At 39.8% G+C, this 27,178-nt stretch overlaps 1 protein-coding gene across 1 annotated transcript in view; it reads left to right on the forward strand.

The window, feature by feature from the left end:
- The window catches only part of LOC103479452 (protein unc-13 homolog A), a 43,125-nt gene that overhangs the window by 3,688 nt on the left and 12,259 nt on the right, over window positions 1–27,178 (forward strand). Inside the window, exons 2-29 of the mRNA XM_008433872.3 lie at window positions 4,362–4,391; window positions 4,588–4,687; window positions 6,066–6,183; window positions 6,268–6,391; window positions 7,081–7,151; window positions 7,625–7,679; window positions 8,068–8,097; window positions 9,982–10,195; window positions 11,942–13,024; window positions 14,128–14,230; window positions 16,302–16,345; window positions 17,368–17,446; window positions 17,986–17,991; window positions 18,080–18,154; window positions 18,270–18,489; window positions 19,130–19,357; window positions 19,825–19,966; window positions 20,096–20,265; window positions 20,422–20,537; window positions 20,699–20,862; window positions 20,989–21,142; window positions 23,254–23,322; window positions 23,522–23,611; window positions 23,915–24,049; window positions 24,184–24,311; window positions 24,682–24,767; window positions 25,773–25,899; window positions 25,995–26,091. Of these exons, the coding sequence (XP_008432094.1) occupies window positions 4,362–4,391; window positions 4,588–4,687; window positions 6,066–6,183; window positions 6,268–6,391; window positions 7,081–7,151; window positions 7,625–7,679; window positions 8,068–8,097; window positions 9,982–10,195; window positions 11,942–13,024; window positions 14,128–14,230; window positions 16,302–16,345; window positions 17,368–17,446; window positions 17,986–17,991; window positions 18,080–18,154; window positions 18,270–18,489; window positions 19,130–19,357; window positions 19,825–19,966; window positions 20,096–20,265; window positions 20,422–20,537; window positions 20,699–20,862; window positions 20,989–21,142; window positions 23,254–23,322; window positions 23,522–23,611; window positions 23,915–24,049; window positions 24,184–24,311; window positions 24,682–24,767; window positions 25,773–25,899; window positions 25,995–26,091 (4,058 nt within the window). The remainder of the gene's footprint in view (window positions 1–4,361; window positions 4,392–4,587; window positions 4,688–6,065; window positions 6,184–6,267; window positions 6,392–7,080; window positions 7,152–7,624; window positions 7,680–8,067; window positions 8,098–9,981; window positions 10,196–11,941; window positions 13,025–14,127; window positions 14,231–16,301; window positions 16,346–17,367; window positions 17,447–17,985; window positions 17,992–18,079; window positions 18,155–18,269; window positions 18,490–19,129; window positions 19,358–19,824; window positions 19,967–20,095; window positions 20,266–20,421; window positions 20,538–20,698; window positions 20,863–20,988; window positions 21,143–23,253; window positions 23,323–23,521; window positions 23,612–23,914; window positions 24,050–24,183; window positions 24,312–24,681; window positions 24,768–25,772; window positions 25,900–25,994; window positions 26,092–27,178) is intronic.

The raw sequence follows: 27,178 nt of genomic DNA on the forward strand, positions 1-27,178 counted from the left end.
GTCCCCATAAGTCAGACTGTGCTGTCTTTGGAGGTAATTCCTGAATGAAGTTAACGCAGGATATTTACTGCAGGTACTTTTCGGCTACTGGCAGAGTCGTTTCATCTTCAAACTAATTTGTAGCGTTTACCTCAATTTTTCCGACTCCACAATGTTTGCACCAAAATACCTTGCTAGATTTATTTTGAGGTCTTTTGGAGATTTTGTATATTGAATATGCTCCTACTTTGATGAATGTATACATTCACACATCTTAAACATTTTCATATTTTATCATGTTGCGTCCCCAAACTTTAGTGTCTGTTGATGTCTCAAGGCTTGAGAAGTTGATTTAGATGCAGAACATTCACAATCAGATCCAAATACACTCAGGTTGACTCTGTTTGCAGTTAGGTAGCTACTTAAAGCAATTAATTACACTTTAATTTATTCAAGAGTTACATAGTGAAGGGAACTGAATACAAACGCTTGCTATCCTTTTCAGATTATTTGATTCGTGTTAGAAACCAAACACTTTCCTTTCACATCATAATTGTCAACTAGTGACACATAAAATCTCAAAAAACATAATGTGAAGTTTGTGTTTGTTGCAAAAGAAAAAATTTAAGAGTTCTGAATACTTTTACAACACGCTTTATACTGTATCTATGTCTATATGTCTTATTTGTTGTGAACATGCACAGCTTCCCTCAAGGTTGCTGAGGCTGAATGAAAGCAGCGATTATGTAATTTTCATCCTTGCTGCAGGTGCACAGCAAAGGAGCGAGCCACTGCATTTAGCATGTGACTCCATCATGAGGCGGCATGGCAGAAGCTGCGGGTTTATCTCCAGCGTGTGCTTAGTACACACACAGAAAAATGCTTGGAAAATAGAAAAGTACCTTGCTGACTCAGGGCAATTGTGCTTTTTCACTTTGTGTTTGTTACTATGGTGATTGGTTATGATGTAGAAATTGTACCTGTAAGAAAACTGTGAGTTAGGTTATAATTTGTGCTGCTGGTAGATTTCTAAAGATAGAAAGGCTCAGGTTGTTTTTATGTACCACAGAGAACTTTTATATCTTATTCTGTAAATATGTGCATGTGAGGCATGCACACATCTGCAGTGAGGCGTGTGTGTGCGTGTGTGTGTGTGGGGGGGTGTGGGGGGGGTGTGTGTGTGCGTGTGTGTGTGTGTGTGTGTGTGTGAGGACCTCCTAGAGTGTACGTGGTTGAGAGTAGTGGGTAGTGAAGCATTAAAAATGCATGTGTGAGTTACGTCACGGCTGGTAAAACAGTGCTGCAGAGAGGGAGCCCACAGAAAAATCCACAGCCAGATACTGTTTGACTTAGACTGGAATATTTGCCTTTAATGCCAGGAAAAGAGAGAAATTTGTTCCAAACGCATTAAATAATGAATACAGAATAATAAACATCTTTATGGATGAATAATTAATGTGAGATGAGCATGTTGCTGTGTGTGTTTTTTTTTCACTTTTCATAGCACATTGAAATCCATGTTTAAGCACTGGTTATGGTTTCCCGTTTGAACTAAGTTGTAGAAACATCAGAGCAAATAAAGAATCATATTTTCAGTCAGCATTTGCATCACTGACTGTTTGCACTCCTCACACACACTTATGTAATGCTGAGTGCGCTTGGTGACCTCTGCCTCTTTGTGATGATGGAAAATATGTATATTTTTCAGGTTCTATGTTATATATGAGTTGCTTAGTATGGACAAAAGGTACCTTTATGACAATATATATATTTTTTTGTCAATTGTCAATATTTTCCATATTGGAATTGTCTGCTTGAACAGCAAAACATAACAGATACTCATACACGAGCCATATTTTGCTGAGATTCTGTGAGATAGATAAACTAGAAATTTGTGGGTAAATATAAAGTTGAAAGAATATATAAATTTTTTTTTTTACAAAAATCTGAAGTGTGCCAGTGTTCTCATCTTGGTTCTTGTTTCTGGTTTGATCATTTCCTTTCCTTGGTCATTTACTTAGATTTTGCCTTTTTTCATTCTTTTGTTTGTTTAATTCTTGATTTACTATTGTGCAATTAGATTTGGGTTCTTCTTTCTGTTACGGTTTGTTAGTTTCAGGGTTTTCCTGTTATATTTTCTCCCTTCCTCCTGCTCTGCTTATCTTCTTCCTTCCCTCAGACTGACTCTCAGGACAGCTGTTTTTTATCTCCTCGTCTCATCTGTGCTTACGTTTTCCCTGCAGCTGTTCCTCATTCCCTTGATTACACCTTTTGCATATATACCCATCTGTTCCATTTTGTCTTTGTCTGATTCTCCCTCCTGTTAGCCCTGTGTTTTCCTCCCTCAAAAAAGTTTTGCTATTCGTTTTGTAACTGTCTTTATTAAATTGGTCACTCTGAGACTTCCACTTTCCCCTCAGTATTTTAATCTGATCCCTGCGCTTCATGTGACAGGGAGACATTAATAATCAGCATTCTTAATGCTCCTTAAGAAAAGCATTCCCCACAGCATGATGCTGCCACCACCATGTTTTATACAAATCGTTTATCACATTTAGGCCAAAAATTTAGATTTTGGTCTCATCTGATTAGAGCTCCTTCTTTTACATGCTTCCTTTGACTTTACAATACTTTAACTAGGACTCCTAACATGTTTAGTTTTTTTTAAAGATGACTTTCTTTTTGCCACTCCTCCATGAACGCTAGATTTTGGTGTTTAAACTTTTGTCCCTGTTTACTGATGACCTCTGACCTGAGAGAGCTTCACAGAGCAGCTGGATTGTCTGAAGGCAACTGGTCACACAGGATTTTATTTAGGGGTATCAAAACAACACATGATTACTAGAGATGTGCCTATCAGGTTTTTTTCTGCTGATTCCGATCACCCATGAGGGCCGATCACCGATACTGATCACCGATACCGATCACATAATTATTATTTTTTTTAATCATAAGCACTACCGGTTACATTATGTGGAAAAAGGAACCATTAATTCACCTTAATTTAGACAAAAACTTGTTTTGAATAACTTTTTCCAAGAAAAAAACCCAAAACAGGCATTGTGCAAATTGTACTGCTATCAGTAATACTGTCTTTAACAGACTGAAAACATATGAAGACTCTGAAGAGGCTAAATAATGCAAAAAGTCAAAATAAAAGCTCTCAACATTGCCAAAAAATTCAAGTACAAAACTTAACATTCAAAGGCAAATACAGGTTCCATTACAATAAACAATCCTGAGTTACTGAATGAAAACTTCCTGATAGCATGGCGGCTAGCTGATTACTGCTAGTTCTGAGTGGCTGTTTCTGACTGAGCGGAGTAATTATGCAGAGCAGGGAGGAGATCGATTATTTTTTTTAGATTATCTGTCTCATGTTGGGACAGCAAAAGTTTTAATACGTATGTAAAATGTATATTTTTAGGTTAGATGCTGCAGCTTTAAACAGATGTTCGGTGTGAGAGTCACTACCAGGAGGAGCAGAAGCGGCGCTCCGTCTGTGAAATATTACTACCTGTAGCGTAGCAGCGGTTCAACAGCGAGAGCAGAACCAGCATCTTACATCGCAGCTTGAAGACTTAAATAATTTTGCGGGTTATTTGTTTAGCTTTCTGACCATCATGCTAATCCGGGTGAGTGTTTGTAGCTGTGCACTGCTTTACCTGCTATCTGATTGCTCCATATGTCTTTTTACTGCAGTGAGCCTCGATGTAGCCAAACTCCGTCAAGTATGGTATTGTTTTTATGCCATATTAGATTCGCCATGTTGATGCATTTTGACGTGCTTCACCCCACGTGCTTCAACTTTCCGCCGCAACATGCAAACTTCCTAGTCACTCAGTGCTTTATAGTTCCACATCGCTTAGGATTTGTTGCTGCGCGTTTGCACTGTGTGAAGGAAAGAGGAGACCAGCTACACAGGCAGGCTGCGAAATGAGATGCAGGTGATTGGTTTGTGTGATCGGCAACAAGAGACCGTGATCGGCAATCACCGATCATACACTTTTTCACGGAAATCGGCCGATTATGATCGGTGGCCGATCGATCGGCACACCTCTAAATTACACATACAAAATGCATACAACACTTGTCAGATATTTATTTTGTAAAATAAATTTCAAAAACCACTTCCTTCCACTACGGAAGTATTCACTAAAAATCTAATTAAACAGAAGAAAGTTGTGATGTGACAAAATGTGAGAAAATTGAATTGGTGCTATTAATCAGATTTTTAAAATTTTCTTCTAATGAAAAGGTTTGGTTTCAGTACATTGCAAACCTCCTTGGTTCGCCCTCTCTGTATGAAAACAGAAGACATGTGAGCATGAAAACAGATGGTGTTCCTGTGTGTCACCATGTCCCTCTCTGTGTTCCCACAGTGAAGAAAGCCAAGCTGGATGGACCCCAAGGTAAGGCCTAGGTTCACTGAAATAACCGGAGGAGGCGCATGAGGAATCTGTGTTTTGTTTGTGGCTAGATCTTTTTAGAAAAGAGTTAGCGATCGTGTTGGCGAACAGAATGTATATTTGATAGTAAAAAAAATGCAGATTTATTTTCTCCACTTGACAATTTCTGTTCTTCTCTTTGTCTTTTTCTCCCCTGCAGAAAAGTTTAACACTTATGTGACTCTAAAAGTGCAAAATGTGAAGAGCACAACCATCGCTGTCAGGGGCAACCTGCCCTGCTGGGAGCAGGACTTCATGTTGTGAGTCCTTCCGTATCCTCTCTCTCTCTCACACACACGCACACACACACACCTTCATCACGAGCCTCTTCTCATTCACCCGTCTTCTACTTCTCTCTCCACTGCTTGATTTCTATCAGCCTTCGTCGCTCTTTCTTTCCACTTCTTCATCCTAAGTGCTCTTTATCCATGTATTGTTTCTCGCACCTCTTCTCCACCTTCATCAGCTGTCTCCTGCTCTTTTTCATCTGATACTTCTGCCTCTCTCTCTCGTTCTTAACTTTGGCCTCCTTCCACCCCTTCTTTTCTCTTCTCTGTCACTTCCCCTGCATAAACCCCGTTCATCTTCATCTTGGCCTCACCTCTTTCTCTCCCCATTCTGTTGTAACCCCATTGCTCCTCTTTTCCCATCCCTCCATTCCCTCTCTGCAGCTTTCTTCTCTAGACTAGATATTTCTCTTTTGATCTTTTTTTAAATTTATTTATTTCATCTTATATTTCCACAGATATTGAATGGTATCTCGTTGCAGGCACTAATATTACACAACAGTGAATATCTGGCTGCTGGAGTGATTCAGTGTTGACGGTGTAGCAGCATATGGGCGGTGAAGGGTGAGAATCATTTAGCGGGATGTGGGCTGCAGCAGGCAGGATTACTGCGGAGTCCTCTGCATCTGTATGATGTTTGGAGGCGTGCAGCATTGTACTGGGGTTGCATCAGTGGAGCTGTGTTATGTAACATTTGGGCTACAGAGAGGGACTCATGTTCTCCCTCAAACTGACTCGCCCCTCCCTCAGTCACTGCTTTAAATCAAACTTCTCTTACAGAAAAATGGAGTAACATTGATATAGGGAGTCGACTCCCTTTACTTCTTAATTAAACTTCCCTCTTTGTCCCTCCAGGCAGGCGATACAATCACCTTTTCCCTCCCTCCCCTTAGTCATCACTCCTTCATCACTTTCCATCTTTCTCTCTGCTGTCCAATATAGGATTTATATTGGACTGCTGTAGATTTGCTCCAAACACATCAGCCTGTATGTTAGCCACAGTAAAAACAAAAAATAGGTTGGATTCACACAACTGACACATTTGGTCCGCTTTAAATGGAGCCGACTTTGTTTGGACATTTTGTGCAGGTGTAAATGCACTCATGCAAACCCTGGTGCGGACCAAACAGCTGGAGCGACACCCACTTTCTGAGAGTAGATCCACATGGAGGTGGAATAAAATTCAGAGGACAAGTCTTTAGTTGCATCATAACAATCAAACCTTTTTTACTCGTCGACCAGCTGCTTCCATGTTTCTACTTCTGTTTTGATGATTTATTTGTCAAATTTAAGCTTTCATAATATCCTAATATTTTTACATTTTTTGTATTTATTTATTTTTCTCTTGTAGTGAAATCAACCGGCTGGACCTTGGTCTGACAGTGGAGGTGTGGAACAAAGGGTTAATCTGGGACACCATGGTCGGCACCGTGTGGATTCCCCTTGGTAGTATCCGACAGTCAAATGAGGTTCGCCATGACCACCGTTGCATTCTTCAATGGTTTGTGCAATTTTTATCCCCCCTGTATTACTTGCAATCTTTGTGTACACAGGAAGGTCCTGGAGAGTGGCTCACGTTGGACTCTCAAGTCATCATGGCTGACAGTGAGATCTGTGGAACCAAAGATCCCACTCTGCACCTGGTGCTGCTTGATACACGCTTTGAACTGCCACTAGGTGAGACTACAAAGTGTGGGTAGAGTAGCGAGAATTGTTCCCACAAAAGAACAGCATTATTTAACAAAGTAGAAGTAAAAAGCATAGTGCATTATGTTTTTGTAGTAGTTATTATCTACAGTGAAATCACTTGGAGTGAGTTTGGAACAAATGAATTATACTTGCCTGTATATTTTCAGTGCAGACAGTGACAAATGAGCAGCAAAAACCTGTCTGATTAATTACCCTGACCCACTTTTTAGTTGTATAGTTTGCACCAGGAGAAATGTTTGTGTCCTTTTTCTTCTCTGTGATCAAGCTGAGTTCCTCTTAACATTGATTAGGTGTCATTTCCATCCTGTTTCCTCTTCCTCTAATCAATAATGTACACCTGACTCCTCAATATGCACATCCTGCCTATTTATAGAGAGTTGGCACTGAGACTGTAAGTAAAACAGGACAGTTTTAAATATAGAGTTGTGAGGTCAAGCCAAAGCATCTGGAGCTGGATTTCTGTGTTGTTTAAAAAAAAGAAGAAAAGGAACCATCATAACCAGGCCAAAGTATAACTACAGCTGATGTTTTTCCACCATGTTTCAGTGTTATCTAACAGGTGATTTTGTGTGGGGTTATTCAAAGGGTTTCAGTTGGATGAGCCTTATTTTTGAGAGATTTTGTCACCTGGAGTTTGACCGAATGATTGTTTTCAGATATCCCTGAGGATGAGGCACGCTACTGGGCCAAAAAACTGGAGCAGCTCAATGCCATGAGGGACCAAGATGTGAGCTGCCAGCCTGTTTGTTTAAACACCCCAACATAATCCTGCAGTGCAGGCACAACCCAGAGAGCAGGTTGCATCATACTTGCTAAAATCCCCATAACGCTTTCTTCACCTTCCACGGTGCTTTGAATAAATATTGATACCACTTAAACCTTTTCTTGACTTTCTGTAATTTGGAAAGAAAATTAGTAGCACTTTCTTTTGAAATGTCATACAAAAAGGTTTGGGAAGCATGCTCAGCTTTTCAGATTTCAGTTTGGAAATATTCTGGGATGCATTCTTGTTGATCCATTTCACAGTTAATATAAAATCCCAACAGAATAAATTGAAAGATGTAGACAAAATGTGAGAAAGGCTATTATTTCCCAAGAGACTGTGTGCATAGGTTTATATATGATACATATTTTTGTGATTCCCAGCCAACTTTGTGTTTAACAATAAGTTTTCATCTGTTCTGCTTCTGTCAAATGAAGTACTCATACCAGGAGGAACAGGAACGCCCTCTCCGTGTGCCGGGAACCCAGTGTTGTAAGTAACCTGCAGCTGATTGTACAAAACTGAAAATTATCCATTTAGGTGTAATTAGATTGCTTTAACTCAGCCTCTGGTATTATGTTTGACCACACATGGGTTGCTGTGCGTTAGAGGGGAAACAGGTCTTGTTCGCTGCACCATAAAGGATCAATAATCCTATCAAATGTCTGGAGTCAAGCTCCTTGAGATTGCCTGCGTTTTTCTGCTGTTGGTCCAGTCTGTGGAGTTTGCTGAGCCAGCTGTCCGAGGCAATTAGAGAGACTCTTTCCATTCACTGCCTGCATTGGGGAACATTGAAGCACCGATGGCGGGAATGCGTGTTGGGTGTATGAGTACCAGTTCAGGTCAAGATCAATAAAAACCCTCTCCTGTTTCTCTGCAGGTAACTGGAGTCTGTGGGGAGATCAGCAAAGTAAGTGCACCGTATTCTGTATGCAATGTTTTTCATCTCTAAATGAATATTTTTTCATGGTCTTCTGCAATGTGCAGCATAATCTGTTGATTTAGAAAGGACTTTCAGGATGCCTCGTCAGGGTCTGACGTTCTCTGTTAATTAGATAAATCATTGAAAAGTAAAAGTCTTTTCCTTATCGCTTTTATTGCCTCACTGCATCTGAAGAATGAATAGCAGCGATACGATTCAAAAGTAGATGCTAATTATTGGCATATGATGGACTTGATGGACATTCACAAGCAGATTGCACTGCTTTGTGAATTTCCACTAAAGCGATTCAGAAGATGTCTGATTAAATAATGCCTATTGAATACAGATTTATTTTAAACTATATTTTTGATAGTTACGCAAATGCCGTTACCTACATTTCGGTCACTTCTGTTTGTGGAAAATGGTATTTATTCTCCAGTTTTCACTTTATTTGATTAAACATGGAGTAGATTTAATTTTACTGGTGATTTTAAAGGAAGACAAGAACATTCACTTATAAATATTTCTTGCTCTGTCACAATCAAAACAGGAAGCTTAATAAATCTTGTGCAAACAATGTCTGATTTTCTCTGTCATTTCCCCCATTGTGTTACATAAGTGCCTGTCAGACTCACCCACACAACTGCAGCTATTCATTTCTGTTAACTCAGAGGAAAAAAGAAAGAGCAGGGGGTAATGATAGACGTTGAGCAGATTAAGTTTCTCACACATAGAGAAGGAGAAAGAGAGAACAATACATGCAGGACAAGGGATTATATCTAAAACTTAGTCCGATGCCTTTTTAGGAGTCAGCAGTGCGACAGATTCCATTTGGCTTTGAGTGTGTCAAAGATGAGGATTGATTATCATAAATGATTAATAGATCACCAGTTTGGCTTTTGACTGCTTCACTATGTACAATTGTATTAGCACTTTCCTCTGGGAGGGTAATTGTTGATCTATGGACACCACAGAAAAATAAAGCATCTCTTTAGCACATCAACTTTATGTTTGTCATGTGTTTTACGTGTGAATGTTCTCTGTATGAAAGAGTATTTTTCCAGTTTGGAAAATATTCGTTCGTTCATTCATTCATTTCTCTCTTCTTTCCTTGCTCTGTCATTTGCTTTCTTTGTTATTTAAGGCATGTCCACTGCCATAAATGCATTGTGAACATTTATTATTTTAACCTTTTCATGCATAGTGGTCATTGCAGTGGACAGCTATCTAAAAGCCATTTTCTTGTGCTTCTTGTGGATTTTTATGTTATAAATGCACACAGACCACTGAAGTGGACACTAATGCATCATAACATGCACTATCAACTACTGGCCATCAGCTGCAAATGCAAGAAATTATTTTTTGTTCAATCCAATATGACCAACAGACAAAAAAGCACGGCGACCGACTCGGCCCCTCCTTCTACTGTAGACTATGCTTGCAGGTAAAAAATATATTGTGGCATCAGATAACCCATAAAGATCAATACTACTGATGTATTTTTCAAATTACAACTTTGTATTTGGAGAAAATTACAATTTATCACCTAAAAAAATTAATAATTTTTTTTACAAAAATGTTTTTCTTACCTTTTTTTATGCCTTAAGAAAATCCCAAAAAAATTGGAGGGAAAAAATCCTGACACAGAGTATCATAATTCATGCATGAAAGGGTTAAAATAACTGAGAACTCTGGAAAGTTGAGTCCTGAAAAGTCTGAAATTTTTCATGAATAATGTGTAGAGGGTTTAATTGTGAAAGCCTGCCAACCAGTCAGAATTGGAAAGAATGGTTCGGTTGCGATTAAACTCTTTTTTCATCTTCACCATTATTATCACTTCCCTCTGCCTTTTATTTTTGTGCATTTGAGTAGACGAGGACCCAGACAGCGCTGTTGACGACAGGGACAGCGACTACCGCAGTGAAACCAGTAACAGCATTCCACCTCCGTACTACAGCACGTCCCAACCCAACGCCTCCGTCCACCAGTATCCCATCAGTCACCAGCATCGCAGCTCCAGAAGCTTGTCGTATCCACGCTCTGGGAACAACCAAGATCTCGACTACCACCATCAAAGGACAATCAGGTTCGTGCCTTCCTAATTTAGTCACATGTACTTTCATTATAACGTTTGTCTTTGCCAGTGAGAAAGGAAATCTTTTCAGTTCCCAAAATGACTAAACGTTTGGTTAATAATTTGAAATGCAGTTTTGCAAAAAACATTCAGATCTGAGCTGCAGTCAGGGAGGAGACTCTCATCATTCCTTATTTAATACTTGGCTAAATGCTTTACTTTAAAAAAAGAAATTAAATAATTATGCTTTATTTCACTCAACTCTTTCTGAATGACCACTAGCCAGGGTTTCCATGTAGTCTCGATGGAAACACTTCTGATTTTTCTCTCTGATTTGCAACATGATACCTTGGTCTTAAGATTTATGCAAATATACATTAGTGGTTTTCTATTTAATGACTGAAAGCACATTCAAAAATAATAAAAATGAATGTTTCACAGCTTTATAGGCTTCAGTCAGCTTAAAATTTAGATTGAACCAGAGCGTTGTTCCTTAAAATGAGTTCAGTTAAAATGCCAATCAGTGCAAAAAAAGTGCAATTTTTGTAGCTGTTTTCTACAAACTAAATAATGTTCACAAATTTTACTTTAATGAATTTGCATTGTGGGTCACTTAATTTCTTATTTAGCAAATAGATTCAGATTTTGCGATAGGTATTCCAGGTGGAGAGATTTTTTTTAATTTTTTAATTTTTTATCAATAAGGGTCTTTTTATGTTAGAATGTTTTATTTATACATTAATTTGAAAGCAATGAAAAAGTACATTTTTGGAGATGTCAAAAGTGTATTTTGCTCAATATACTTCTATGACCATGACCTCCAAATGGCTCTAGAAGGAATATCAATGAAAATATTATTTAGATACACAAAAAGCCATTTTTAACGTTACAAAAACAACTGAATGGAGGTTCAGTCAAAAATTAGCTTTACAGTTTCCACCTGTGTGTCCAAGTGACACAACTGAGCCTGGTTCCAATTAACAAATCCAAAGGATTTATAACATAAACCTTATGATGTTGTCTGTTCACTGGTCAACTTTTCTTTAGCCCACCCAGACCGGTTTCTGTTTCCTTTTTAGTTATTTTCGGAGCTGTGTGATTTCTCAGCGTTTATTGATGGGTTTTTCTCTCAGACAGGGAATGAAATTATGCATCCACCTCTCGGTCTATGAATAATTCAGCTGGCAGTCTAACGGTCAATACGGCACATAAGATTAGCTGCTCGTGTGAGTGTATTGGACAGGGGCATCCCCCCTCTCTCCCCACACCTCCTCCTCTCCATCTCATCCACTCAGCTCTGTGCGCACCCTCCCTCTCTACCTTTCTTCCTTCTGTTTTGTGCCCACTGCTGTCTCCTTATCTTCTCTATCATCTTCCTTTCTCTCTAGGAGCCTGTGCTCGTTTTTTTAATAACCCCCATTCATCAAGACGTACAAAGCTAGTTTTTTGTTGTTGTTTCATTTCTTGATATTTCCTCCTTTTTTTCTTTGTCAGCTGTCCAGCAGCATATTTCTGCTCTGCTCTTGTCTGGTACACTTGTATTTCCTGTGTTTTCATTGATTAGCCATCAGCAGTTCTCTCTACTGCTCTGAGATGCGCATAAAAGGTGTTTAGTGGGGAGCACAGCGTACCGGCCACAGTGCGTCAATGCAGGGCTCAATAATCATTTCTGACGTTACGGCTCACTAAGAGGCTGACTGTTTTCTACATATTACTGCATTGTAACTTTTCCTTGCTGTCGTCTGTCTTTCTTTCCAGCCCCACCGGAAGCTATGCGTCTTCTGCAGAGCTCAGCCGGTGCAGCAGCCAGCTGAGTGAAGAAGACTACGGAGGAGAGTACGGGGAGAGGGACCCGTACGACGAGAATGACTCATACCACTCCTGCCACTCCTCTGTCAGCTACAGCAAAGGCTCCCCAGACTGGGACCCTGATGAGACCCAGGGGGCGTACAGTGATGAGGGCGGCTACAGCAAAGACGGAGGAGAGGAGGTCGCGCTCTACGAGGGAGATGACGGAGAACTGTATGAGGGGGAGGAGGAAGGTCTGTATGAGGATGAGGAGATGATGTATGATGACGAGGACTTGTACAACCTGGATGGGACCCTCAGTGAGGACCTTGAGCAGCCGTTCACTCCTACTCCAACGTCAACCGTGCCGCCGATGCTTGACGTGCCCAAGTCCAGGCCTCCTCTGGAGAAACAGTCCTCTATACACCAGCAGCCTCCAGGTAAAACGCCCAACCAAACGTCCAATCAGGCTCAGCCTCCCACAGCACAGCCCCCTGCTGGCCAACAAGCGGCCCAGCCCCCCAAACAACCCCAACCCCAGACACAACCTCAACCCCAAGCAGCCCCGTCCGCCACGTCTTTCTTCTCAATGGCCAAACCTCTGACAGCTGCAGTCTCAGGCCTGGCTTCTTCGTTCCTGTCGTCGGTTCCCGCTGCCCAGCCTCCGCAGGCCCACCCACCAGCGTCAGCCGTTCCTCAGCAGCACCAATCTCCTGCAGCAAACTCTGTCCCTCCTTCACACCCGGCCACCCTGGCTAATTCGGGATCCCAGCCGCCCTCCACTGCCACAGGTCCTCCATCCCAGCAGCCCCCACCCTCCGCGGTGCCACAATCACACGCCAACGATCCCGCTGCCACACAGCCAGCCAATCTGGAGGATGTGGTGCCTCCGATTGAGGAAGAGTGGTTAGAAAATGAGATGATGGAGGAGAAGGAGGTCAGTACTCCCCCTGCTCAGGAGGAGGAGAAGCTTTCTGCAGAGCAGAAAGAGGAGCAGTATGAAGAGAGCAGACCACTGACACCTGAAGAGCAACAGGAGGTTCCGCCTGAAAGGTAAGAAATGTTAGAATGGAAATGAAACTGATGAACTGAAACGTCAACAGATGACAGCAGTGTCTAGATTTGTGTCCATTTAATAGGGTTGGGTGATATGGACTTAAAGTTTTATCACAATATTTTGTGGTACTATTGTAACAGAAATAAAAGTGACAATAAAAACTATTTATTCCTTCTTGTTTTGGTAACTGTATGGCTCTGACTGCATAACACAGCAATCGTAGCCCCACAAACAGATTCTGCTCTTGAAAAACACACCATTTGTAATTCGCTTCTTTTGGATACCAATCACATAAAAGTGTGATTTTTATCACTAAGCTGCACGCAGAAAATTCAAGTAATTATATTTTTTAAATTGTTATTATTCATCAGTGGTCTCATGGAACAAACAGTGGAGAAACAAGTACAACTAATAATCTTGAAGATTCAGACAGTTTGGGAGGGTTCAAACAGCATTAATGGGACTTTATTGTGACAATAAATACATTTTTTTAATGAAATTAGAAAATTATGACTAAATGATAAATGATACAATAAGTGCCCACCTCTTCTTCATTTTTTTTTCAACTGAATTAAATTAAAAGCAATTTTCAGAGTAAATCCAAGATTGATTGGGAGTATAGATAAAGTAAGATTTTAGGAGCCTGTCAGCAATCAGTAATCACAGTTCAATAATATCCTCTTTATATCAATCATATTCAAAAATTAACACATTAATATTTAACATAACCATTACTACAATCTACAAGAATGTAATTTCAGATGCGTTGCATATACACTGACTGGTTGAGTTTCGTTTGAATAAAATTGTTTGTTGGTAGAGAAGTTTATTGCACTTAGAGCTCAGACGTTCTTACTGGCTAATTAGTTTTGATGAACAGCCAATATTGTGAGCAGCAATTTTGTCAAAACGCATGCAAAAAGCCAAAGATGGAGGCCTGGTCCTACATTAGTTCTGAAATATCTCCTTGACAAAGAGCATATTTCACTATCCTTCACTCTCCCTTTTCATGGCTCTTTTGTCTTACTGCAGCTCGAGCACCACACTATGGTGCACTATTGCTTTTTTTATTATTACATATAAAATATCCTTCCTTTAGTCCTCCAGTACCAGAGGAGCCAAAGGAGCCAGTGGATCCAGCAGTCAGAGCCAAGGAGAACTGGCTCAGGCTCTACAACAAGGTCTTAGACCAGCTTCGAGAGGTAAGCTCACTAATCAGCTTTCTGCTGCCGTATTTTCACCACCATTCTTTCAAATTCAGTGACTCTGGACCCAGTTCTGTTGGTTTGATTCATTTACGTATGCACCAGTTCAAGAGACTCTACAAGTTTCTACCAAGTCTTTGAAATATTTATGTGCTGTGCAATATTGATGTGCAGGCTAGATATGTACAGCGACTTCCTGAAGTCTATTTTGATCCTGAGGTTTGCAGTTCACCAGGAAACAGACATGATGCCATATGTCTTCTATAATTAATGCCTTTCAGCTTTCTTAAAATATTAATACTTGTCAAAAGGCAAGCTTTTATTTTAGTTTGGGCGAAGCACCACACGGCTTGATTTAGCTGAGCACTTTTCAGTTTTTGCTTGCTTGATTTTCACTTGCACATTTTGTTTAATCATTTACATTTTGAATTCAGTTGTGCAAAGAATTAATCACTTGCTTCAATGTTCTGTTGATGTTTGTTTCTTTGCTTTTTATGTACATTTGGCTTCCTTTTCCTTGTCTTTATTTTATTTTTTTTGTTTATTTGTGCCGACCCACTTTGTTTTCTTTCCAGTTTCATGTCATTGCCATAGCGATACTCACATGCACTTTGCTCGGCCGTCATTGGAGCATGTTGACAGGTAGGTGCAGCCTGAATGTTTGCGAATCGGTGAAGTCCTAAGTCCTGTCTGACATTACAGACGCTTTCATTTTGTTTATTCATCCTCACAGCAATTTGAATCCCTTCTGTTGTATTTTGCAAGAGCTGTTCCCACATTATCCTGATAGGCTGCACTTTTATAAGAATTAAAGATTAGAAATATAGATTATAAAAGGCAGCTGTATTGCTTTGACGTTTGGGTAGCACGAGTAAGTAGCTAAAGTTTATGTAACATATCTTACAGGTAAAAGAACAAAATATTTAGAAAACAACATATAGAAGTGAGTCTCGAGAAGCAATATATGATAAAACCCACTATAAAATATTCAATAAACATCTGAAATCAGAGACACAAGCTCTTGCAGAGCCATCGAAGTCTTAAAAAGTAAAGGCTAAAATTTTAAAATGAACTTTGAAAGCCACTGCAAAAAGACTATAGTGGGTATTTTGTTCTGTCTCTATTTTATGGAAGTTAGAAACCTTAAAAAACCTCATTCTTATTTAAATGCAAGAAAGTGTAAAGAGTTAAATGTGTAAATTATAATCTCCTCTTCCAGGTCTGAGACAAGACTTCAAAGCTTACAAATAGGAACCAAGACACAATGGATGAGTCAAAACAACAAAGGCTTCCATAGTTTGGCTCTCCAGTTAAGCCCAGTTTGTCAAGGCGTTTCTTGATTTCAGACTGACAATATTTAGGGGTAATAATAAGACTTCCTGTCTTTTTAAATTCAACTGTATTTCCAGTAAGTGTTTAAAAACACAAAAAAGATAACAAAGTCCATCTGAGGCTTTGTTTTTTTAGATTTTATATTTTTTACTGTAAAGCAGTTTGTGATTCCAGCTGTGAAAAGTGATTTATGAATAAAGTTACTTTCTTAATGATTCTTACACATTGTAAACAACTTGAATCTGGTCAGGGCATCCATCAAAAACGAAGGAAAGACGTGGTATTTAGCTCCTTCAAGTAAAGGAGCAATAAAGCTGCTTATCGTCAGCATGACAAATATTAAAAACGTTACTATTTCTTTGTGAGCCAAACTGTATTAGACGATGAAAAGATTACATCACAGAGTTAAACCCTGAGAAAACTTCTAGATTCAGACTTGATTTCGTCGTCTTTGTCTTTTGCCTGAAAGGTATGAATGAAACCCATTTCGAACCTGACAGGATGTAATAACCATATCATGGAGCCGGTCAATTAAGTCAACTGTGTCAAAAGCGACTGCAAGACCAAAACTGACATTTCTGACTCAGCCCTGTGAAAGCAAGTTTGTAAAAGCCTGAAAAAAAGCTTTGCTATTGGATTCATACAGCACAAGGGGTAAAAAAAAAAAACTGCAGGGACAAACTTGAAAACAAAATTTGTCTTTGTTTGACGTTATTCTTGTTCTGTTTTTGCAAAGGCTCGAGGAGAGACCTCCAGCTCGCTGTGGTTTGGTAAAGGAGGGTCAGTACTTCCTAATTATTTCCTCTGTCATGTAAAATATTGTACACACAGAATTCATATGCAATCTTGACTAATACTGTATCTAAAATATATAATTTAAAATTTTTTATTTATATAATTAATGAAAACGATTTAATTTGTAAAAATGTGTCTATTTTTTAGATATACATATATTTCTTTTTAAATCGCATCTTTTTTCTTTAATATTTCACGTCCGGCTTCAGGTTCAACATTTTAAGCACCAGTATTTTACTGTTTTCATTAAAGATTATAAAATAACACTCAAACATACACAGGACATTTCTATGACTGTGTTTTTGGTCTTTTGACAATTTTGAAAAAACAGTCAAACCGGTGAAACTGTAGCTGTTATGTTGGGTCTAGTTTAGTATTCAAACTACTGTTTTTAAAATGTTTGCAAAAATGAAAACCTTTCCAAATTTCACAAGAGAGAGTTGATCTAATTTAGCACAGATAATAAAAATCAGCAAAATCCACCTTTACCACACTGTGAAATCCAAAGCAAGCTTCAGTGTTGGATTGTTTCAGACAATAAATCCCAATCAGTTCAGGAAAAATGTATCATATTCAAATGTTCAAAAGATTGTTAAAAAATATTAAATGTATGGGATTTTGAAATGGAAATTGTGTAGGAATCTTTTATATATATTGCAAAGTTACTCCAGTTCTATCAGCAGGGCTATTTACACAGAAGGCAGATCTGGTTGTGAAAACTGTAGATGCCTTCTGAAGAATTAACGAGTAAGCCCCCCAAAAAAGCAATCATATAAAGGAGTGGAGAGCTGTGATTAGTATTTGAGAGGAGGAGGCTGGGGTAATTAAATTTTCCAGTTAAGTCCTTGAGAAGTCCTCATGTTGCATAGCATTAGAAGCAGTGATTAAAAATAGATACATTAGCTTCTCAGGCTCATGGCTACATTGTTTTTGTTGTTTTTGACCAGCTAGAAAGAGCTGTTACCGTGTTAATGAATATATATTGATGTGGCATTGTGTTTCTACAGAATGGGAGGTGCTCTCTATAGTATTGACAGCATGCCTGACCTTCGCAAGAGAAAAGCAATTCCTCTCGTCAGAGATCTGGTGAGGAACGACAAGAAAGCAAACACACAAAGCACTATATACGCCACACTTGTATTGATTAAAATCTTGAGGCAGATGGTAATACATTTTTCTTAATATTTAAAGATTGTATATCGACACAATAAAAAAAAATCTAATTTCTTTTATTTCTTGTCTCTCCATCTGGGATTAAAATTGACATTTTTATTAACAAAGAAAATCAACCATTTCTGAGACTTTAAAATTGGGGGGAAAAAAAGACTTAAAATGAGAAAAACAAAAAAGAAGAAAGACAAACACATCCAAGCTCTACTTTTAATCTCCACGGATCCTCATTCATCAGCTCCTGGGGTTGCCTCTTTGGCATTTTGTTGTTTGTTTGTAAGTGTTACAATATGATATTTGAAACTCTGGGACTTTTTACAACAATACAAGGAGAGTTTTGTGAATATGATATTGAAACTATGCTCTTAACATCTGCCGTTGAAAAAATAAATTAAAAAAACAATTATCTCATTTTGTTTTTCTGTCTGTGTTTCATCATGGCCTGGGCTCATTAGGCTATGGTGAGTATTTAATTATCATTTAACATCACCCAGAAAAACACAACAGTTGTAAATATTCAGATGCGAGTGCGTGTTATTTTGCCTCCAGTCTCTGGTGCAGAACTCCCGCAAAGCCGGAATCACCTCGGCCATGGCTTCAACCACTCTTGGCAACGAGGAGCTGGTGGGTTTTCTCTCCTCACAGCTGTTTGTCACAGTTCTAAAGATTTTCCAGTAAATTATCACTGCGGGAATAAAACTTGTCCTTTCCCCACCTCCTCCCGTCATTGTGCCTGCAGAAGAGCCACGTGTATAAAAAGACCCTGCAGGCTTTAATTTACCCCATCTCCTCCACCACTCCACATAACTTTGAAGTGTGGACCGCCACCACCCCCACATACTGCTACGAATGCGAGGGGCTGCTGTGGGGGATCGCGCGGCAGGGCATGCGCTGCTCTGAGTGCGGTGTCAAATGCCACGATAAGTGCCAGGATCTGCTTAATGCCGACTGTCTGCAGAGTAAGATCACACAGATATTTGCACATCAGCACACAAGTGTGTGCATCTTTAATTATGAGCATCCACCTTGTCCTCCACCCAAACTCTGCTTCCTGGTGCCAGATTGACATCCCATTATTCTTGTCCTCTATCCACTCTCACATTCTCCTCCCTCTTCCTTTCCAATTTATCTGCTGAGTAATGTGCTGTCACAACCCGGCCTCCTTTCTCCTCTCTCGTCTCCCCACAGACTTATCATACAAACTGTTTTTTTTTTATGTTGCTCCGTAACGAGAGACTTCTAAGCTGCTGCCTTGATTTTAGCATCTTTTATGACGTGCTTAGTGAATTTCTCCTGGTTCCAAAGAGCTTGTTTTAAGATATGTTGCCCAAATTGTGCCACTATTTACAGCCACTCAATAATCAGATCTGGTGGTTAAGTGGGATAATTAGATGGTTTTGGTTTAGGAAGCGGCTGAAAGCTGCCAAAGACACTGAAATTTAATCTGTCGCTATTTAAAGCATGGGGCAATAACTCTCTAAATAGAGAGTTATCTCTAAATAGAGAGTTATTGCCTGGAAATATTGGATGAGGTTCTGTGCAAGAAATACTCACAATTGCAACTTGTCCTCCTGCGTTGCAACGCTTTTGCCACATCAGGAGCCGCGGAAAAGAGCTCCAAGCACGGCGCAGAGGACCGGACGCAGAACATCATAATGGTGCTGAAGGACCGCATGAAGATCAGAGAGAGGAACAAACCAGAGATCTTTGAGCTAATCCAAGAGGTGTTTGGATTGGACAAGACGACGCACAGCACGCACATGAAACAGATCAAACAGAGTGTGCTCGACGGGACCTCCAAGTGGTCGGCAAAGATTAGCATTACAGGTTTGTTTTAGACTCATTTGGTAAATAAAGTAAAAGAAACCTGCATCTGTCTGAACAGGTGGTCCAGGTTTTAAGTCTTACCACAGTGTTTCAGTTGGATTTATGTCCAAACGTTCACCTAGCCATGCTAACTGCAGTCACGTACTTAACAACCAATTGGGATCCAGCAACTACTATTATTACTACTACTTTAATTTTGGGGCATCAAAATGTAGATGACTGAACCTGCATGCATGCCACACATGTCAGATTTTTAACAGAAAAAATTCAGCATTATGTTTCCTTTTTGTTCCATTTGACAAATGTGCAATACTTTATATTGGTTTCAGTTGTGTCATTGCCTTAGTGCTGATGTGGAAATCCACTAAAATAATACAGCAAAAATATCACCTGATTGCTGTTTTATAGTAAGACGTATCCTATGCTGTCAGGGTATTTAGCTGTGTCTTTATGGTCTCTTTCTTTAGTGGTTTGTGCCCAAGGTCTTCAGGCTAAAGACAAAACAGGTTCCAGTGACCCTTATGTAACCGTCCAAGTCGGAAAGACAAAGAAAAGGACCAAAACCATTTACGGCAACCTGAACCCGGTCTGGGAAGAGAGCTTTCACTTGTGAGCACTGCAACGTACTATTACAGATTTAGACATCATTCTATGCTCACTTTAAAAAGTATCGTTTTGCTAGCATTTGAATTTAAGATTCCTAACTTCTGATGTTTGCGTTGCTTCGGTCTCGTCCAGCGAGTGCCACAACTCTTCCGACCGGATCAAGGTCCGCGTCTGGGACGAAGATGACGACATCAAGTCCCGCGTAAAACAGAGATTCAAACGTGAGAGTGACGACTTCCTGGGTCAGACCATCATCGAAGTGCGCACTCTGAGCGGGGAGATGGACGTTTGGTACAACCTGGGTGAGTTACGTGCAATAACGCCGGGAGAAGATTAGAAACGGATGACAGGAGCAGTGAGTCACCAGGAGATAAGAGCCGGGAAACAGCTTGTCTGTTGTAGATCCAGGAGATTTCACCCTACTAATGAAGTGTGTGTATCTCATATTTATGTAACAGATAAGAGAACAGATAAGTCTGCCGTGTCGGGGGCCATCCGGATGCACATAAGTGTGGAAATCAAAGGAGAAGAGACTGTAGCTCCTTACCATGTCCAGTACACCTGTCTGCACGAGGTCAGAGGGACAGAGAAATAGTTTTGTTATCTTGATTGTTTTAGCTACACCGTTAAGCATGCAACAATAACACATTTTTTCACCAGTACACAGTTGCCATTGTTAAGAAGAATATCTTAAGATATTAAAATGTACTAACGTTTTTATTTGTCTGTGTTCAGCACTTATTCCAGTACACCACTGAGGACCAAAACGGAGGTGTAGTAAAGATCCCAGAAGCCAAAGGCGATGATGCCTGGAAGGTGTACTTTGATGAAACTGCACAGGAGATCGTGGATGAGTTTGCCATGAGATACGGAGTGGAGTCCATATACCAGGCAATGACGTCAGTACCTAAAGCTTTTTAACACACTCAGCCACACGTTTAGTTTGCTGGATATCTAAGAATAAAAAAGTGGGGAAAGAAGAGAAAATATTACTAAATGGCCTTACTACAATTTTTTCCCAACAGCCACTTTGCCTGCTTGTCGTCTAAGTACATGTGCCCAGGAGTGCCAGCTGTGATGAGCACCCTCCTCGCCAACATCAACGCCTACTACGCCCACACCACCCAGTCCTCCAACAATGTTTCTGCCTCGGACAGATTCGCTGCATCAAACTTTGGCGTAAGTCCCAGAAAGAAAAAAAAACTGCTATAGGAGATATGTCATAAATGGACAATGGTGCTTTTAAAAACTCCTTAAGAAACAAGTAAATGTGATTCCTCTGGAGCTGCACATGGTCAACTACATGTACTGTGCTGCTCTTGACTTGGTTAAACTATGTTTAATTATATTTTGGTTCATAAAACAGTCAGACTAACAGTCTGTCAAATATCAATTAGTCTAATAACGCTAAAATGAATCAGAAAGATGAGCTACTGACCTTCCCATTGAGTAATCTCTGTAGCATAGGAAGAAGCAAGGAAATTACAGTATATTTATCTGAATTCTCTTTTCTTTTTTCTTTTTTCTTTTTAGTATTTTAAGTGTCTGGTAATTGACACTTAATTTAAAGATGAAAAAAAAATCAAGAAGTGTATCAGTGGAACCAAGATCTACACCTATCTATTTACCAAAGATTAACAAAAAAATAAAAACTGAAACATTTCATCAAAAATAAAAATGATACATTACACTTTAAGTCTACAGACTAGACCTAAATCAGAAGATTCTTGATGAGAAAACTGGATTTTTTTTTTTTATCTAAAGAGCTTAAAGAGCCTATATTTATCAATACTTTTGTGAATGATTCAAGAACAGGGTTTTACAGTCTAATTTTTAACCTTTTGCTTATTTTAAGTGAGAAAAAAGTGGCGAAATCCACCTTTAAAACCTGCCTTAACCTGTCAGCTTTCAACCCCTGAAGCAGCACCATGAAAACAGAGGCAGTCATACTTCGTGCTATTTTATCATCTCACTCTTAACATGAGTTTGTGGGTCTGTTCACGCTGTTCCCGCCTTCAGACCAGCAGGCTGACTGTTCTGACCCGGGTCACCAGACGGCTTGGGAGGGATTTCACTTTGGATCATTTGGAGAGCTAAAAAAAGTACTAAGTACCGTATTTTCCGCACTATAAGGCGCACCGGATTATAAGGCGCACCTTCAATGAATGGCCTATTTTAAAACTTTTTTCATATATAAGGCGCATAGAATAGACGCTTCAGTTTGGGTTGCCAATTTGTTCCGGACTCTATTATTACACATCCACATTTGTAAAGAAGTGGTCTGAGTACTTTATAAAGTAGGCTGCCCCAGTCATTGTTTCACTCACAGTGTTGTTGTTGCGATATTGTGCCCCACTGCTTTCTGGGTAACAGACCAATCGACACGCTGCCACCGCAGTCTCGGTCTCTTCCCCCACCCCTCCGCCCCCCTGGCTTTAAACGTATTATCAAACTTTATTAACAAACCAGCGTTCTGACAACTATCCCAGCATGCACCGCGCACTTCTTCTTCTACGGCGGCTGCTTACTGTAGTTGCTAGACCTGTTGTGGCTCAATATTGGTCCATATATAAGGTGCACCGGATTATAAGGCGCACTGTCGGCTTTTGAGGAAATTGAAGATTTTTAGGTACGCCTTATATTGCGGAAAATACGGGAACCTTTTTAACACACTCAGCCACACTGACATTGAAGAAATAGAAAACCTAGAAAGAACTTGCAGCATTATGTATGATCCAAACAAGACTACAGTTTCCACAAACAAATTAGAAAAGTCGATCAGGTCTCTCTCTGACTGATGGGAAAATTTCCTCTCTCAATCTGAATTCAGCTCCACTGGACATTCAGTAGGTGGTGTCATGATGGAGCAGACTAAGTAATCAGATGTGGCTTAAGCTAACATCACATTAGACAGCAAAAGAAAAATCTGATTCCAGTAAAGTTTCTATGACCACATTCTTTAGATTAAAAGAGACCAAAATGCCAAAAAGATTAAACACTGGATATAACTCATTGCAAAAATAATTATAGTTTTAGATGCACAGTGATGCAGACTCTGACTCGATTTACAAATGTCAAAGCTCAGTTACCTTGTTGTTAATTGAAACATTAATTTAAAGGTACATAAAAAAAAGCAGAATTGAGAACAGCTTAAGTGCAGCACTCAGAAAATTTACGAGAATCAAATCAGAGGTGTTCATGTTCGCTGAAACAACGTGAGGCCTGATAAACCTAAGCCCTGGCTTTGTGCTTTCAGACAGTAACAGCTGCTCTTTTTTTTTTCTCTGCAGAAAGAACGGTTTGTCAAACTGCTGGATCAGCTTCACAACTCCCTGAGGATCGACCTGTCCATGTATCGGGTACTTACTGCTGATTCTAATTTACACGCCGCTTTAAGCGGCCTCACGAGTGCAGTTGATTATCCGTCTCCCGCTGACCGCGTCTGCATGTGCTATTTTTAGGGATTCGTGTGTGTTTTTAGACTGTGATGAAAGCGTTGTGGATATTGATGCTGATGCTGCAGTTTCTTATGGCCTTTTTGTTTGTCTGCTCTACAAGAATAACTTCCCCGCCAGCAGTCCTGAAAGACTACAAGACCTTAAGTCTACTGTCGACCTGCTGACGAGCATCACATTTTTCAGGATGAAGGTGAGCACACACACACTCACACACACATCTGAAAGTTGCTATTTTTGCATCTTTTGAAAATATCAGCTTCTAATTAAACACGGCAGATTGAATTTTTTTTTTTTTATATTAGCCTGGGGAGATATATTCTGAATCAGTATAACTTTACCAAGCATGAAACTGGATCTCTACATGTCAATTGTTTCATTGAGCCTCTGGCTAAATCTACTGTGAGATAGCCTCCTGCTGAAGCGCTGTGAGTCTGACAGCTACTTTATGGCATTGTTTTGACTCCACCATATGGTTCTGCTTGTTTGTGTTCAGGTCCAGGAGCTGCAGAGTCCCCCCAGGGCAAGTCAGGTGGTGAAGGACTGTGTAAAAGCCTGTCTCAACTCTACCTACGAGTACATCTTCAACAACTGCCATGACCTGTACAACAGGGAATATCAGACAGACCCGGTGAGTTTATACATATGAAGCAGGTCCGCATTGCCTGGTCAGCTCTCACGCACATCTCTGTCCATGTTCTTTCCTCGTTATCTTTATAAACTCCTCACGTGTGCCGCTTTTCTCCTTCATTTTCCTGTTTGCAGTCGAAAGCCGTCCCTCCAGACGAACAGGGTCCCAGCATCAAAAATCTGGACTTCTGGTCAAAACTCATCACACTGATTGTTTCCATAATAGAGGAAGATAAGAACTCATACACTCCTTGCCTTAATCAGTGAGTGTGTTTTCATTTGCGTCTATTGTAGTTGTACTATGAAAAGTATTGTTAGATAGCAGCTTTATTGGAAACCGTTCACAACAGTGAACCCTCCTTAGTTTAGAAAGGAAACCAGTAGAAAAAAAAGACATTTATTTTAATATTTATGATGATTAATTTAAAAGAGCCCATGGACTTTGTTTTGAGAAACAATGAGGATAATTGCAGCTTGTTTATGTCCTTATTCCTCAAGAGACTTTAGAGGTCTGTGGTTTCTAGATATATGCAGAAAAGGTGCTGATGGATATAAATGAGCCTCTTGTTCAGTAACACAGCACTATTACTGGATTTCAAGATTAAAATAGACACAACTGCTTCATTCTTATAGGTTTCCCCAAGAACTCAATGTGGGTAAGATCAGTGCTGAAGTCATGTGGAACATGTTTGCACAAGATATGAAATACGCCATGGAAGGTAAGTTGTAAATACCATAGAATAGTATTTATCTCTTTGTTTCTTAAACCAAAGAAACACAGATATATTAATTATTAATTATACAGTGGTTTGCAAGTTACTTTGCCTTTGAAGTTTTTTGTGTTTTGTCATATAACAACCACTATTTTCAATGTATTTTATTGGGATTTTACGTAATAAACCAAGAGAAAGTTGCGCATAATTGGGACATGAAGGGAAAGTTTTAAAACATTTTTATGCATTATAATCTTATAATCATCAAATAAAAATCTGAAAGATGTGGCGTAAATTTTTGCTGCAAGTGTTACTGCAAATCTTTTGCGTTACATTTCAGATTTACCCGTTTAAACTGGAGTTTTCTTCTGCCAGACTTTCTTTCACGTTTGCCAGGTCATTATAGGAATTTGTTTAAAATAGGAATACAAATAGGAATTTGTTTTTAACAAATTAAATAAAGATTAAATAAGTAAAAAAACTTCAAATAAAACGTCTTTTGGGTTTCTTCTTGACTCGCTTCCATTAAGGCCAGACAAATAATTGTCCTATTAACAGATTTTTCCGTGTGAGTTGTGGATCTCTGCAGCTCCTTCAGAGTCACGTATTTACTAATTTGGTGAATTTTGAAAGCAATTAATGGTCATGGGTTTTATTTAGCAGTATCAAATTAAGGATACTATTCATATTTCATCCATCCATCCATCCATTATCATACATTATTGTACCTACTGGGGTCACGAGAGTGCTGGTGCCTATCTCCAGGGGTCCTATTCATATGTTATTTATAAAAATATTGAATAACATTTTACGTCTCTCTTCCACATCTCAGTTGTACACTGTTTTATCGCACAAAATCCCTATAAAGTACATTGATGTTTGACTGTAGCAGCAGAATGTGTAAGAAAAAGCCAGCGGGGTGTAAATACTTTTACAAGACAATGTTTGTGTGAAAAGAAACAAAGCAAGGTGTGGGCTTCTCCTTATTCTGTCCTCCTGTGTGATATTTAGAGCATGAGAAGAACCGCCTGTGTAAAAGTGCAGACTACATGAATTTGCACTTCAAGGTGAAGTGGCTTTATAACGAGTACTGCAAAGAGTTGCCCACTTTCCAGAAGCACGTACCCGAATATCCAGCGTGAGTGTTTTCTACGTTGCAAGACACCTCTCCGGTCCTATTTGCCACCCTGACGGGAAGATTTATCTTGCACCCGTTTGCTCTTCGCTGTGCAGCTGGTTCGAGCCGTTTGTCGTCATGTGGTTGGACGAAAACGAGGAAGTTTCCAGAGATTTTCTCCATGGCGCACTGGAGAGAGACAAGAAAGATGGGGTAAGTGTATCCCCTTAAAGAAAAACAATGCAATGAAATTTTTAGGTAATCAAACACTAGTTTGTTTGTATAGAAAGTATGGTTTGTTTGGGGAGGTGTGAATCGAACTCTGATGGAGACCAAAACAGGGAACTCTCGTCCGCTTAAAATCTAGGTCTCTGCACGGTTAAGGTGAGCTTTGGCGCGAATAAACTTAATATGTGGATGCAAGTGGACCTCAGACATCTCCATAAACAGGAAGCGAACTATAGGGAATTTTGGGTAAACACAACCAAAATAAAAACTCACGCTAGAGAGAAGTGACTCATGGTCTTTTAACTAAAGAGACTAAAGAGAAATCCTACAACCGGTACATTCCATTTTTGATTGTATATTGTGAAGAAGGAAGATGCGCTGTGCGTCTTCTTCTGAGGTTTCCATGTTGTTTCTGTCAGTGGAGGGGAAAAGGTCTCTCAATGGGTTTGGTTTGGGTGACAACAAACCGCACCAGCTGAAAATGTAACAATTGTTGCAATTTTGGTCCCCAATCGAACCCAGTCTACCGGTGAAAACACCCTATAATTCACATTTAAAAGCTCAGGCAAGTATTGGAAAGTAATATGTAAGTAATTTCAATTGAATTCTGCTGAGGCAGCAACTTGGATGTGATCTCCAAGATAAGCTCCCCTAAAAGTAAGTAAAGTAAAATATTCATAGTTTTCTCTTATGCAAATTCAATTCTGCTACTTCGCACATTCCAAGCTGTGAGCAGCAGATTGGAGGCCTCAAGGCAATCGATGATGACTCGATAGCAAAAGCTTGTGGAAAACACTTCACTGTGGAACGCAGCAGATGCTCCAGCGCGAGTTAGTGTAAACACACATGTACGATGCAATGGCTCACGCTCGCCGTCTCACACCTACGTACCCGCAGAGCAAGAAGATCGATACAACGCAGCTGAAGAGTCTCCCATATCATATGTCATAGATCCTTTGGGTCCAATTACTGTTGCCCAAGGCAGCTTCTGCTTTCCTGCTTCAGCAAGATGGTGGTCCCTGGGCTCAGTCGTGTACCGTAACGCTATTCAGCTCTGGGCTAATGGCTGGGC

The sequence above is a fragment of the Poecilia reticulata genome, chromosome 17 (genome assembly GCF_904066995.2).
Source record: "Poecilia reticulata chromosome 17, P_reticulata-male-v2, whole genome shotgun sequence".
NCBI lineage: Eukaryota > Metazoa > Chordata > Actinopteri > Cyprinodontiformes > Poeciliidae > Poecilia > Poecilia reticulata.